The following is a 12,199-nucleotide window of genomic DNA, read 5'->3' on the forward strand; positions in this document are numbered from 1 at the left end:
GAACTACATATAGTGTCTTCCGTGGCACGACAAAACCGCGCTACGCAAAATAGCGGAGATTAAATCGTGTCGCTAAAGTCGCGACATCATCACCGTGGGGACAACAGCGCGGCAACAGAAGGGCGTTCTACATACTTCGTTCTTTGCCTCCAAAGGTAGCCCCCCTCCTCCAGCTGACAGCGGCAGCGGGCACGGGGCAAAGCGGGCTGCCCAGCAGCAGCAGCCTGCGGGAAGGGTCCAGCACAGCCACGGGGGGCAGCAGGAAGCCCGCGGGGGGCCCGAGCAGGGCCGCCAACGCTGGTGGTGGAGGAGGACGCAGCAGCGGCAGCGGCTGAGGCTCTCCCGGGGCCGGCGAAGCGGGCTTGCCCGGCAGAGGCAGCCCGCCCTCTTCTTCCTCAACAACATCTCCTTGGATGGGCGGTCGCCGCCACCGGGCAAGCCCGCTTCACCGGCCCCGGGAGAGCCTCAGCCGCCGCCGCCGCCCGCCCTGCCTCTTCCTCCGGGGGATGCGCCGGCGGCGGAGGCCACCCATCCAAGGAGATGTTGTTGAGGAAGAAGAGGGCAGCCTGCCTCTGCCGGGCAAGCCCATTTCGCCGGCCTGGGAGAGCCTCAGCCGCCGCCGCTGCCGCGTCCTCCTCCACTTCCTGCTGCCCCGCGCGGCTGAGCTGGACCCTTCCCGCGGGCTGCTGCTGCTGGGCAGCCCGCTTTGCCCCGTGCCCGCTGCCGCTGTCAGCTGGAGGAGGGCGGCTACCTTTGGAGGCAAAGAACGAAGCATGTAGAACGCCCTTCTGTCACCGCGCTGTTGTCGCGGCGGTAGGGTCGTTTTTTTCTTAGCGCTTCGGACGCCGCGGATTTGCCTCCGCACTTATGTCGGCGCGGATAAGGGCATTGCGGTTTTGTGGTGGAACCAGTGTCTTCTGCCATTTTGCCCTCTGCTTTCGGTTGGAGATTCTTTTTAGGAATTTTAAATTCTGCAATTTAAAAACTGCTGGACATGAAGGGGGTAGTTCCCTGCCTGCTGCCAGTGCTATTCCTGCATGTTTTGGAAGGGAAATAAATAAATAAATCCTGCGCGGGCAAGTCCTTCTTTCCCAAAGGGAAGGTGGTACTTCTCTGCGTTTCCCCCTCTTCCGCCGTGCAAGAGGCAGCACGCAAGTCCACTTTTGGTTTTCGATGTGCTGGCCACTCGCAGCAACTGGGACAGCTGCAGGGGGCACCTTCCCCCATTCTTTTCTCCTCTGCTTCAGCCCAGCCTAGCCCTCCATCCAGTAGCTAAGGATGAGGAGCTCACCCACCTCTGCGTGAGGCCTCCCATGGTGTGCATATCAAAACAAAGTGCTGTGAGTCCAGGCGTCCTTTCTGTTTGTTCCCACACCCTTTCTCTCTCTCACCCTCTCTCTCCCTCCCTGGGGACTGTGTGGGGAGAGGGAAAGGCCATCAAGGGGACGCTGGCGAGACTCTCTTGCGGAAAGGATGAAGTATCCCTGCTGCCAGAGCCCAGAATTTTAAGGCAGAAAAGTGAAAAGGGGTCTCTGTGTGTATGTGAATTTCAAAGGCCCTGGAGAAAAAGAGCCAAGCTCTTCTGTTTGCTGTCTTAAGCGGTTGCTGAGGCCAACCCTGCGGGAAGCAATCTCCTTCTCCACGCAAAACCTCATGGGCTTTGCAGAACCACAGGGGAAGGGGAGCCTGGCCCTCCTCGCCCACCTCCAGGTGGGCAGCAAGAGCTGCATCTTCTCCCTTCCAGAACACGCCATGATGTGATGTGAATAACACCAGCGGTGGTGAAACACTTCCAAAAAAGGGGGCAACCAATGGGAAAGGCACACGGACTTGCAGTGCTTGGTTTTGATTTAGGCGCTGCTGCTAATTGGAAAGAATGGCTTTTACACTTTGGTTTTTGCATGCCATGTTATCTGAGAGATCTCATGGAGAGGCGGGCGAGACCCTCGTCCTTCGATGTGCGGCTTCTCTCCCCTGTTTCTCCTGTGCTTTACCCTACCCTTGCGCTCTATCACCCTCCGAAGAGGGAGGCTAAGTTTCAAAGAGGATGGGAGGGCTGGGACAAATCTGAAAGAAACAGACACTTCCTCCATACCGGGTTTCACTGAACAAGCTCAGGGAGCATATGGGGAAGAGGCAGCCCTCAAGCTACTGTCCCCCTTTTCCCTACTATTCCTTCCTTCTAAGGTGAGCGTTGAAAAGCCCCATTGCACCGCCTATATTTGCTTGCGCAGTGTGTGGCAGAGCTGGAGGTCTAGGTTGAATGGTGGGGGGCAAAAGTGCACGGGTTGTGGCGTGTCATCATCACCCCGCCCTACCACTTGGCTTCACTCGCCTCGCAGAGGAGCCAGCAGCAGCTAGAGGTGTGGAGGTGGGTGGGGAAGGCATGTGATTTGGCCCGCAGCAGCTGGCAAGCAAAGACGGACAGAGTGGCCAAGAGTCCACACAGCGTATTTGATAGGCCAGATCACCTACCTTTCCCACCATCGCCGCGCCTCTGCCAGTGCCACTGCTGTGAGGCGAGGTAAGTGGTGGGCCGGGGGTGGCCGCCAGGGTGTAGCGCCTGCATTCTCGGCCCCAGTGTCCAGCCTGGTCCTCCAGCTCCACTGCACACTGTGCCCAAGCAAAGACAGACGGTGGGACGGATCGCATGCCACCCCCTGCCCCCACCCAGGCTGCACTTGCTTCCAGACACCATCTGGCCCTGCGCACGTGCTTGCCACCTCTGATGATGGCCCTGCCCACTGCCACACTGACGACACACTGACTTTGGACTTATTTTGGGGCGTAGGGCTTATAGTATGAGCAGCATGAAAAGTCATGCTAGCTCTTTTTTAAAAATTATTTTTATTATAAACACTTATACACATTGACAAATACATAGACAACACTTACAAGTAACATTGGAACTTCCCTTTCCTTCTTACAGCAGATATTGTTGAATTTTTACAAATATTTTCCCCCTCTCAATCCATCTCTGTACATTTTCCCACTTACCATCCTATTACTTCTTACTGTTTTGTTTATCAGTCTATGTTTGGTTATTTATATCAGACAGTCTTTATTGCTCTTCTACGAATAAATACCTTTTTCTACTTCTGCAAATTCTACTTTTCCTACCTTCTTATCACTAATTCCCACTTCTTCTACAATACCAACTATATTTTTTAGATTCTTATATACTATTTCTGTCATCTAGCAATTTGTATCATTTTTCCAAAATTAGATAGTATTCTGTTTCCTTTCTCAGGTACAGTATAGGTGGTACCTTGCTCAATAGTAGTAACTGTGAGAGGAATCTTGGAGTCCTAGTGGACAACCATTTAAATATGAGCCAGCAGTGTGCAGCAGCTGCCAAAAAGCCAACACAGTTCTAGGCTGCATAAACAGAGGGATAGAATCAAGATCACATGAAGTGTTAGTACCACTTTATAATGCCTTTGTAAGGCCACACTTGGAATACTGCATTCAGTTTTGGTCGCCATGATGTAGAAAAGATGTGGAGACTCTAGAAAGAGTGCAGAGAAGAGCAACAAAGATGATTAGGGGACTGGAGACTAAAACATATGAAGAACGGTTGCAAGAACTGGGTATGTCTAGTTTAATGAAAAGAAGGACTAGGGAAGATATGATAGCAGTGTTCCAATATCTCAGGGGTTGCCACAAAAAGAGGGAGTCAAACTATTCTCCAAAGCACCTGAGGACAGGACAAGAAGCAATGGGTGGAAACTAATCAAGGAGAGAAGCAACTTAGAACTGAGGATAAATTTCCTGACAGTTAGAACAATTAATCAGTGGAACAGCTTGTCTCCATATGTTGTGAATGTCACAATATGCAGTCGTTAAAAAGATGTGGTTAGCCATTTGAAATGCTATAGGGGCTTCCTGGCTAGGCTGAGGGTTAGACTAGAAGATCTCCAATGTCCCTTCCAACTCTGCTTTTGTATTGTATTGTAACTCATTTCATAAAACACTACAAAAATCCCTTCGCCTACAGACACACTTCTGAAGGGTTGGTATCACTGATTGGTGAGTTTTCTCTCAAGACCCTGAAGGCCTTTTAATTATGGGTGGATATATTGATCGAGAAGGAAGAGTATTTTGATGATGACTGAGTGGATGTTTGTTAGATCAATTGATTCACAAGGAAACAAGGCTTATTTAAGCTAAATTGCACTGAAAGTCCTACAGAATCATTCAAGTTGATAAAACCTGCCAAAAATCTTTCTTTAGTCAAATGCTCCTTATTCTTTCTATTTTCTCATTTAAACTACAGATCCTTACTAAGTATATCACTTAGTGCATAGCTTTGTTTTGGAAATTTTTAAACAAATGGAAAGATCTGGCAGTTCTTCCTTGGTTTGTTCTGTATTTTTTCCCCTTTCAGGAGGATCTTCTGCCCTTTGAGGAGGTGGCTGTTTATTTCTCCGAGGAGGAGTGGCCTCAGCTGGATCCTGACCAAAAAGCTCTGCATTGGGAAGTCATGCTGGAGAATTATAAGAATGTGGCCTCTCTTGGTAAGGGTTTCCTACTCTCCCTCAGAGAGTTCAGGAAGACCTTTTGTAGTTAGATGCCATTAGCTAGTTCTTATGAAAACGTTTCTAACTTGATCTCTTCTCTTCAGAGGCAGAAGGGAAAGTTATGTTTTTCTAGTGCTCCTAGGAAGGAAATAGGTCTATGGCATTTTGCTTACCGTAGATGTATCCTATCCAATGTGTTTTTATATTTAGTGACAAAGCAATTCCTTAGTTTGAGGTAATGCCAAACTCCATCAGACAGATTTAAACTATTTTGGCCCAGATGCTTCCATATCATTCAGTAATATGACTTAATGTTTTTTAAAGCTTTTATTCTCATCAATAGAGATATTATCATTTCTATACCATGCCATTATTAGGATACAATTATGCAGTATATATTAGAATTTGGCACAATACCTGAAGGCAAGCAATATGACTTCGGACAGAGTGATATTTTCCCCCAAACTTTCTCTCACTTTCATTTCTCTTTCCCTTTCAAGGTGTTGATAAGAATTACAATGAAGACTCTGCAGAACCAATCAAAGTGTTTAGACAAGGAGATGTAATGGAGAAATCTCCAATTCAAACAGAATTCCAAAGGCAGGAGAGAAACCTATCAAATAACTGGAATAGCAAAAGCTCAACTACGTTGATTGTTGCTCAAATGCAGGACTTTATTGATCAACAAGAAAAACTAAAAAAGAAATATATTGAGAAAGGTGTAAGAATCTTCAGAGAGACATTAAATGTAAATGGACCCTGCGCATCACAAGCCAAAGGAGGAGCCAATATATGCAAAGAAAAAAGAAAAAGTTACAGTTGCATATTCACACGTTCTCAAGAAAATGGGAGTCTTGAATCACAGAAGAGTTTTCACATGGGAGAGGAGTCAAATGAAAGCAATGGACATGGAAACAAGACTGTTAATAAAAGGATATACACAATGGAGAAATGCATGGAGTGTGGAAAGAGCTTCAGCACAAGGAGTAAACTTACAAGGCATCAAAGGATCCACACAGGGGAGAAGCCATATAAATGCACGGAGTGTGGAAAGGACTTCAGAACAAGCAGTGAACTTACATCCCATCAAAGGATCCACACAGGGGAGAAGCCATATAAATGCATGGAGTGTGGAAAGGACTTCAGAACAAGCAGTGAACTTACATCCCATGAAAGGATCCACACAGGGGAGAAGCCATATAAATGCATGGAGTGTGGAAAGGGCTTCAGAAACAGCAGTGATCTTACATTCCATCAAAGGATCCATACAGGGGAGAAGCCATATAAATGCATGGTGTGTGGAAAGGGCCTTAGCCGAAAGGCTCACCTTATTACCCATCAAAGGATCCACACAGGGGAGAAGCCATATAAATGCATGGAGTGTGGAAAGGGCTTCAGCACAAGCAGTAAACTTACAAGGCATCAAAGGATCCACACAGGGGAGAAGCCATATAAATGCATGGAGTGTGGAAAGGGCTTCAGAGACGGCAGACATCTTAAAAGCCATCAAAGGATCCACACAGGGGAGAAGCCATATAAATGCATGGAGTGTGGAAAGGGCTTCAGAGCCGGCAGACATGTTACACGCCATCAAAGGATCCACACAGGGGAGAAGCCATATAAATGCATGGAGTGTGGAAAGGACTTCAGAACAAGCAGTGAACTTACATCCCATCAAAGGATCCACACAGGGGAGAAGCCATATAAATGCATGGAGTGTGGAAAGGACTTCAGAACAAGCAGTGAACTTACATCCCATGAAAGGATCCACACAGGGGAGAAGCCATATAAATGCATGGAGTGTGGAAAGGGCTTCAGAAACAGCAGTGCTCTTACATCCCATCAAAGGATCCACACAGGGGAGAAGCCATATAAATGCATGGAGTGTGGAAAGGGCCTTAGCCGAAAGGCTCACCTTATTACCCATCAAAGGATCCACACAGGGGAGAAGCCATATAAATGCATGGAGTGTGGAAAGGGCTTCAGAAAAAGCAGTGATCTTACAAGCCATCAAAGGATCCACACAGGGGAGAAGCCATTTAAATGCATGGAGTGTGGAAAGGGCTTCAGAACAACGAAAGATCGTGCAACCCATCAAAGGATCCACACAGGGGAGAAGCCATATAAATGCACGGAGTGTGGAAAGGACTTTAGCCAAAACATTCACCTTATTACCCATCGAAGGATCCACACAGGGGAGAAGCCATATAAATGCATGGAGTGTGGAAAGGGCTTCAGAGACAGCAGTGATCTTACAAGCCATCAAAGGATCCACACGTGAGAAGCCATATAAATGCATGGAGTGTGGAAAGGACTTCCGAAAAAGCAGTAAACTTACATCCCATCAAAGGATCCACACAGGGGAGAAGCCAGATAAATGCATGGAGTGTGGAATGGGCTTTAGTCAAAAGGCTCACCTTACTACCCATCAAAAGATCCACACAGGGGAGAAGCCATATAAATGCATGGAGTGTGGAAAGGACTTCCGAACAAGCAGTAAACTTACATCCCATCAAAAGATCCACACAGGGGAGTGTGGAAAGGGCTTCAGAAACAGCAGTGATCTTACAAGCCATCAAAGGATCCACACGGGAGAAGCCATATAAATGCATGGAGTGTGGAAAGGGCTTCAGAAACAGGAATGATCTTACATGCCATCAAAGGATCCACACAGGGGAGAAGCCATATAAATGCATGGAGTGTGGAAAGGACCTTAGCCGAAAGGCTCACCTTATTACCCATCAAAGGATCCACACAGGGGAGAAGCCATATAAATGCATGGAGTGTGGAAAGGGCCTTAGCCGAAAGGCTCACCTTATTACCCATCAAAGGATCCATTCAGAAACAGCAGTGATCTTACAAGCCATCAAAGGATCCACACGGGAGAAGCCATATAAATGCATGGAGTGTGGAACGGGCTTCAGAAACAGGAATGATCTTACATGCCATATAAATGCATGGAGTGTGGAAAGGGCCTTAGCCGAAAGGCTCACCTTATTACCCATCAAAGGATCCACACAGGGGAGAAGCCATATAAATGCATGGAGTGTGGAAAGGGCTTCAGAGCAACGAAAGATCGTGCAACCCATCAAAGGATCCACACAGGGGAAAAGCCATATAAATGCATGGAGTGTAGAAAGGGCTTCAGAACAAGCAGTAATCTTACATGCCATCAAAGGATCCATACAGGGGAGAAACCATATAAATGCATGGAGTGTGGAAAGGGCTTTATCCAAAACGGTAACCTTATTACCCATCAAAGGATGCACACAGGGGAGAAGCCCTATAAATGCATGGAGTTTGGAAAGGGCTTCAGAACAAGCAGTGAACTTACATCCCATCAAAGGATCCACACGGGAGAAGCCATATAAATGCATGGAGTGTGGAAAGGACTTCAAAAGTAGCTCTCATCTTACCTGTCATCAAAGCATCCACACGGGAGAAACCACATAAATGTATGGAGTGTGGAATGATCTTTGTAACAAACAGTAAACTTACATCGCATCAACGGATCCACACGGGCAAAGCCATATAGATGCATGAAGTGTGGAAAAGACTTCAGAATACTCAGTGAACTTACATCCCATCAAAGAATGCATACAAGTGAGAAACCATATAAATGCATGTAGTATTGAAAGAGCTTCAGAACACCCCATAGTCTTTTTTCCCATAACACGATTCATAGACTGGAGAATCCCCAAAACAAAGATACATTTGGATGAGAATGTATGCTAATCATTGATTTAATGAGTTCTACTGTATGTATTTTTTATTTTTTATGATTTATACATTTTTGAATGTATCTGTATATACAGTATATAAGAATGTCAAAGTGGCGGCTCACAAGCTGGTTGTGTCACATGGAGGATACGCCCACCCCAGCTCTGCTAATAGGGAAACTGTTGCAATAGGTCACGTGACGGCCATGTGACACATGGAGTTTGAAATCCGTGGTATATACGTTCATTTTAATTTATTTTTTTAAATTAGCTTCCTGTTTCCTGTTTCCCAACTTACCCATAGAGGTAAGCCAGAAGGGATAAGACCTGTCAGCAGTGTCAAATAATTATCTAGAAAAAAAACAAGTATTATGTGTAGGATGGATGAATAAAGGAGAAGCAATGGTAGAAAGATAGAAAGTGGATAAGAGAAACAAGGAGATAACAAGAGAGTCCATGGGAAGACTGTAATTTAATTATATAATAACCAAGGAAATTTAAGAGTTGAAAGTTGCAGTTATGGTGAGAAGCTTACTTGGGTTTCAACCAAGGTTTAAAAACGTTTCTGCCCCTTGTTCTTCCCCAGTTTTCTTTTGTCCTGCTGTGTAGTTTTATGTCTCCCAGGTTTGTTTCACCTCCCTCCCTGAACACAGAGGAGTTGCTTCTGATGGATTTCCTCTTCACCTTTATGCAGCCTAAGTTCTGAGAGGTTGCAATTAGCTAAAAAGTGGTGAGCAAGAAACGGATGGACTAAGTTTTATTCTTCTCTCTGTGTGATTCTCTGTAATTTACAGATTAAAGTTTTCCTCTTTATTCCTGTAGCTATTTACAAAAAGAAACTCCTTAAGAGTGTCTTCTAAGCTCTTAAAGTAGTAGAATACTCTTTGAATATTCAAAACGGAAGGTTTCTTCTTTTCAGCCATACAATTAGAGGTATGCAATACCCTCAATCCAGCCACACTCTTGCCCCAGGTGGATACTGAATTGCACCATGATTGTGTACAGGTAGATACACTGGTAGATTTTATGACATGCGGTGTAGTAGGCAAGGATCTCTATTCCGCTATCTCCAAGCTGTAGCCCCTTGCCTGATTTGTGCCCGAAATAATCAAAAATTAGACAGTGCCCACCCCTATGAGTCCAACTTAACAGCAACTACCCAGGGAAAATTTGAGAAATAGACTTCAAATAGAAAGCAAGGTTTTAAGTATATTTTGGGGACTAGAATATACCTTCACAGGATGGCCTGAGGCTTTTGCTTGCAGGACAAATAAAGATCATGAAGTTGTAAACATCCTATTGGAAGAAATTATTTCTAGGTTTGGGCTGCCAAATAATATATCATTTGATTGTGACCCATATTTCATAGCTAAATCTGTGCGAACAGTTAAACATCACTTGGAAGCTTTACTCAGCCTACCACTTGGGAATTCTTCCTATGGAAAAATTGTAATGATTTACAAAAACAACAGCTAGCTAAGCTATGCCAGGAGGCTCACCTGTCCTCACCGCAAGCTTTGCCACTCGCGTTGTTGGGGCTTCACATTGCACTTTGAAAGCAAATAGGCTTGAGCCTCTTTGAGGCCCTTTTTGGGCGACCACATCCCTCCTTAAAGGCAGAGGAGAGATCCATCCCTCTGGTGGGAGAATTGACTTTGTACCAATATGTAAGACAACTTGCTGGGGTTATGAATTTTCTTTCTGCAGGACTAGATCGTCTAGTGCATCCATTTCAGCCTGCAGACTGGATACTTGTAAAGACGTGGGGACCAACAATCTCCTTGGATCAGCAGTGGAAGGGACCGTTTCAAGTGCTTCAGACCACCTATACAGTACTAAAAGTGGAAGGCCTGGCATCTTGGATAGATCCCTTCCAGAGTGAAGAAATACCCACGATCTGCCCTTCCTGATTCTTGGACTACGCAGCCTGTGACTTTCTCAGTAGAAGAACTGGGACTTAAGTTATTGTTCTGGAATCAAAAGCTTCCAGAACCATAGTTGTGTGAGAGGAGAACTGTGATCTCCCATAGGTGTTTTCTCAATTAGAACATTTCCACAAAAGGTATTTGTGGCTACCCACACTAGAATTAGGAGTTACCCAATTATTACCACTAGCTGATTAGTGCATCTCTGTATGTGAAGGCTAAGATATTAAGACAAATAGACTTAACAACTGTCGGGATGAGACCATATGATTTGTTATGTTTCTGTGTTCTTCAAACCCACCTATATTATGCCCACTTTACCTGAAAGAAAGATTGGAAACCATAGGAATCTTGAACAATTCCGAAAGTACTTGAAGAATACCAACCCCTTACTTTGTTCCGTGAGCTCTGGTCCCTCAATAATGCTTTGTATCATATACAAGCAGTGGAGGAAATCCTGGCTAATGAGACTGGGGAGTTTCTATTGCTGCAGCAAAAGAACAAGAAGCCATTCCGACAATGACAGTTCAGAATAGAATGGCTCTCGATATGATATTGGCATCATAAGGAGATGTGTGTGCACTACTTAGACAATGTTGTGTGCACAAATCGGAGGAATTCCACAGCTGAACTACACACATTGCAAAGATAGCTGCAAACCCCCTCCCCCCATGGATGAATGGAAAGACTAGTGGCATTGACTGACAGGATGGTTCACTGATTTAACCTAATAATGACCCTGGCAGGCATAGTCATTGTTTTCATAAATCACCTGTTCTGCATTACAATGCCGTCTGTTTGCCTTTCTACCTATAAGCAAACTACAGGGTCTCCCAGTAAGCAGATATTGATGTTGGGTGAATCTTGGAAAATTAAATCATTTTCAGATTCAAAGTGGGGGAATGATGGGCTGGCTAATAAAGGAAGGTCATGGCTAAGGTGGCCAGATTTTCAGATTGGTAAAGAGGGACACCTTTGACCGGGGGGGGGGGGGGGGGGTTGATAAAAAAATTTATACGGATCAACAAAAATTTTCATATAACGCAAAAATTGTATTGTAATATTTTTTTATTTCAACATAACTACAATTTACAAATATAAATTGTAACTGTTGCCAAACATCAAAATTTTGATCACATGGCCATGAGGATGCTGCAACGATCGCTAAGTGTGAAAATGGTCGCTAAGTCTGAAAAATGGTCATCAGTCATTTTTTTCAATGCCATTGTAACTTTGGTCACTATACCACCATTCTTGCCACAGTTCTTAAGTGAATAACTGCAGCTGATAAATTAGTAGCATAAGTGAATCTGGTTTCCCCATTTGACTTTGTCAAAAGGTCACAAAAGAGGCAGTTACATGACCCCAGGACACTGAAACCATCATAAATACGAATCTGATGCCAAACATCAAAATTTTGATCGCGTGACTATGAGGATGCTGCAATGGTCGCTAAGTGTGAAAATGGTCGCTAAGTGTGAAAAATGGTCATCTGTCACTTTTTTCAATGCCATTGTAACTTTGGTCACTAAGCCCATTATACCACCTTTCTTGCCACAGTTCTTAAGTGAATAACTGCAGCTGGTATTTTGTATTTTGGATAGAATCTTTTTTTAAATAGTCTAAGACAATTTTAAAAAAGAATCCACACAGAATAAATTGAAGTAAAATATTTCAAAGTATTGTGCATAGAATTTTTAAAAATGGTTTCACTTCAATTTATTTTGGATAGAATCTTTTTTTAAATAGTCTAAGACAATTTAAAAAAAGAATCCACACAATAAAACTAATTTAAAAAATCCTATGCACAATAAATAACATATTATTGTAAAATACATTAAAAAAATAAAAGAAAAAAACCCAGCTCACTTACCAGCAGGCACAAGTGAGCACTCCAAGTCAATACAGAATGATGCAGATGTTAATACAAAGAACTGAGCAAATTAAAATGGTGAAATTAGTCCTAGGGAAATATTTTTCAAAGAAACTTTACCACTATTTTTTCCACACGAGCCAACCTCCAACCTCCGTGCCT

The 12,199-nt window shown here is 44.4% G+C and overlaps 1 protein-coding gene across 1 annotated transcript in view; it reads left to right on the forward strand.

Annotated features, from left to right (window-relative positions):
- The window catches only part of LOC116502676 (zinc finger protein 208-like), an 89,492-nt gene that overhangs the window by 20,717 nt on the left and 56,576 nt on the right, over nt 1–12,199 (forward strand). Inside the window, 4 exon segments of the mRNA XM_032208563.1 lie at nt 5,470–6,797; nt 6,799–7,055; nt 7,102–7,328; nt 7,508–7,882. Of these exon segments, the coding sequence (XP_032064454.1) occupies nt 5,470–6,797; nt 6,799–7,055; nt 7,102–7,328; nt 7,508–7,882 (2,187 nt within the window).

The sequence above is a fragment of the Thamnophis elegans genome, chromosome 2 (assembly GCF_009769535.1).
Source record: "Thamnophis elegans isolate rThaEle1 chromosome 2, rThaEle1.pri, whole genome shotgun sequence".
NCBI lineage: Eukaryota > Metazoa > Chordata > Lepidosauria > Squamata > Colubridae > Thamnophis > Thamnophis elegans.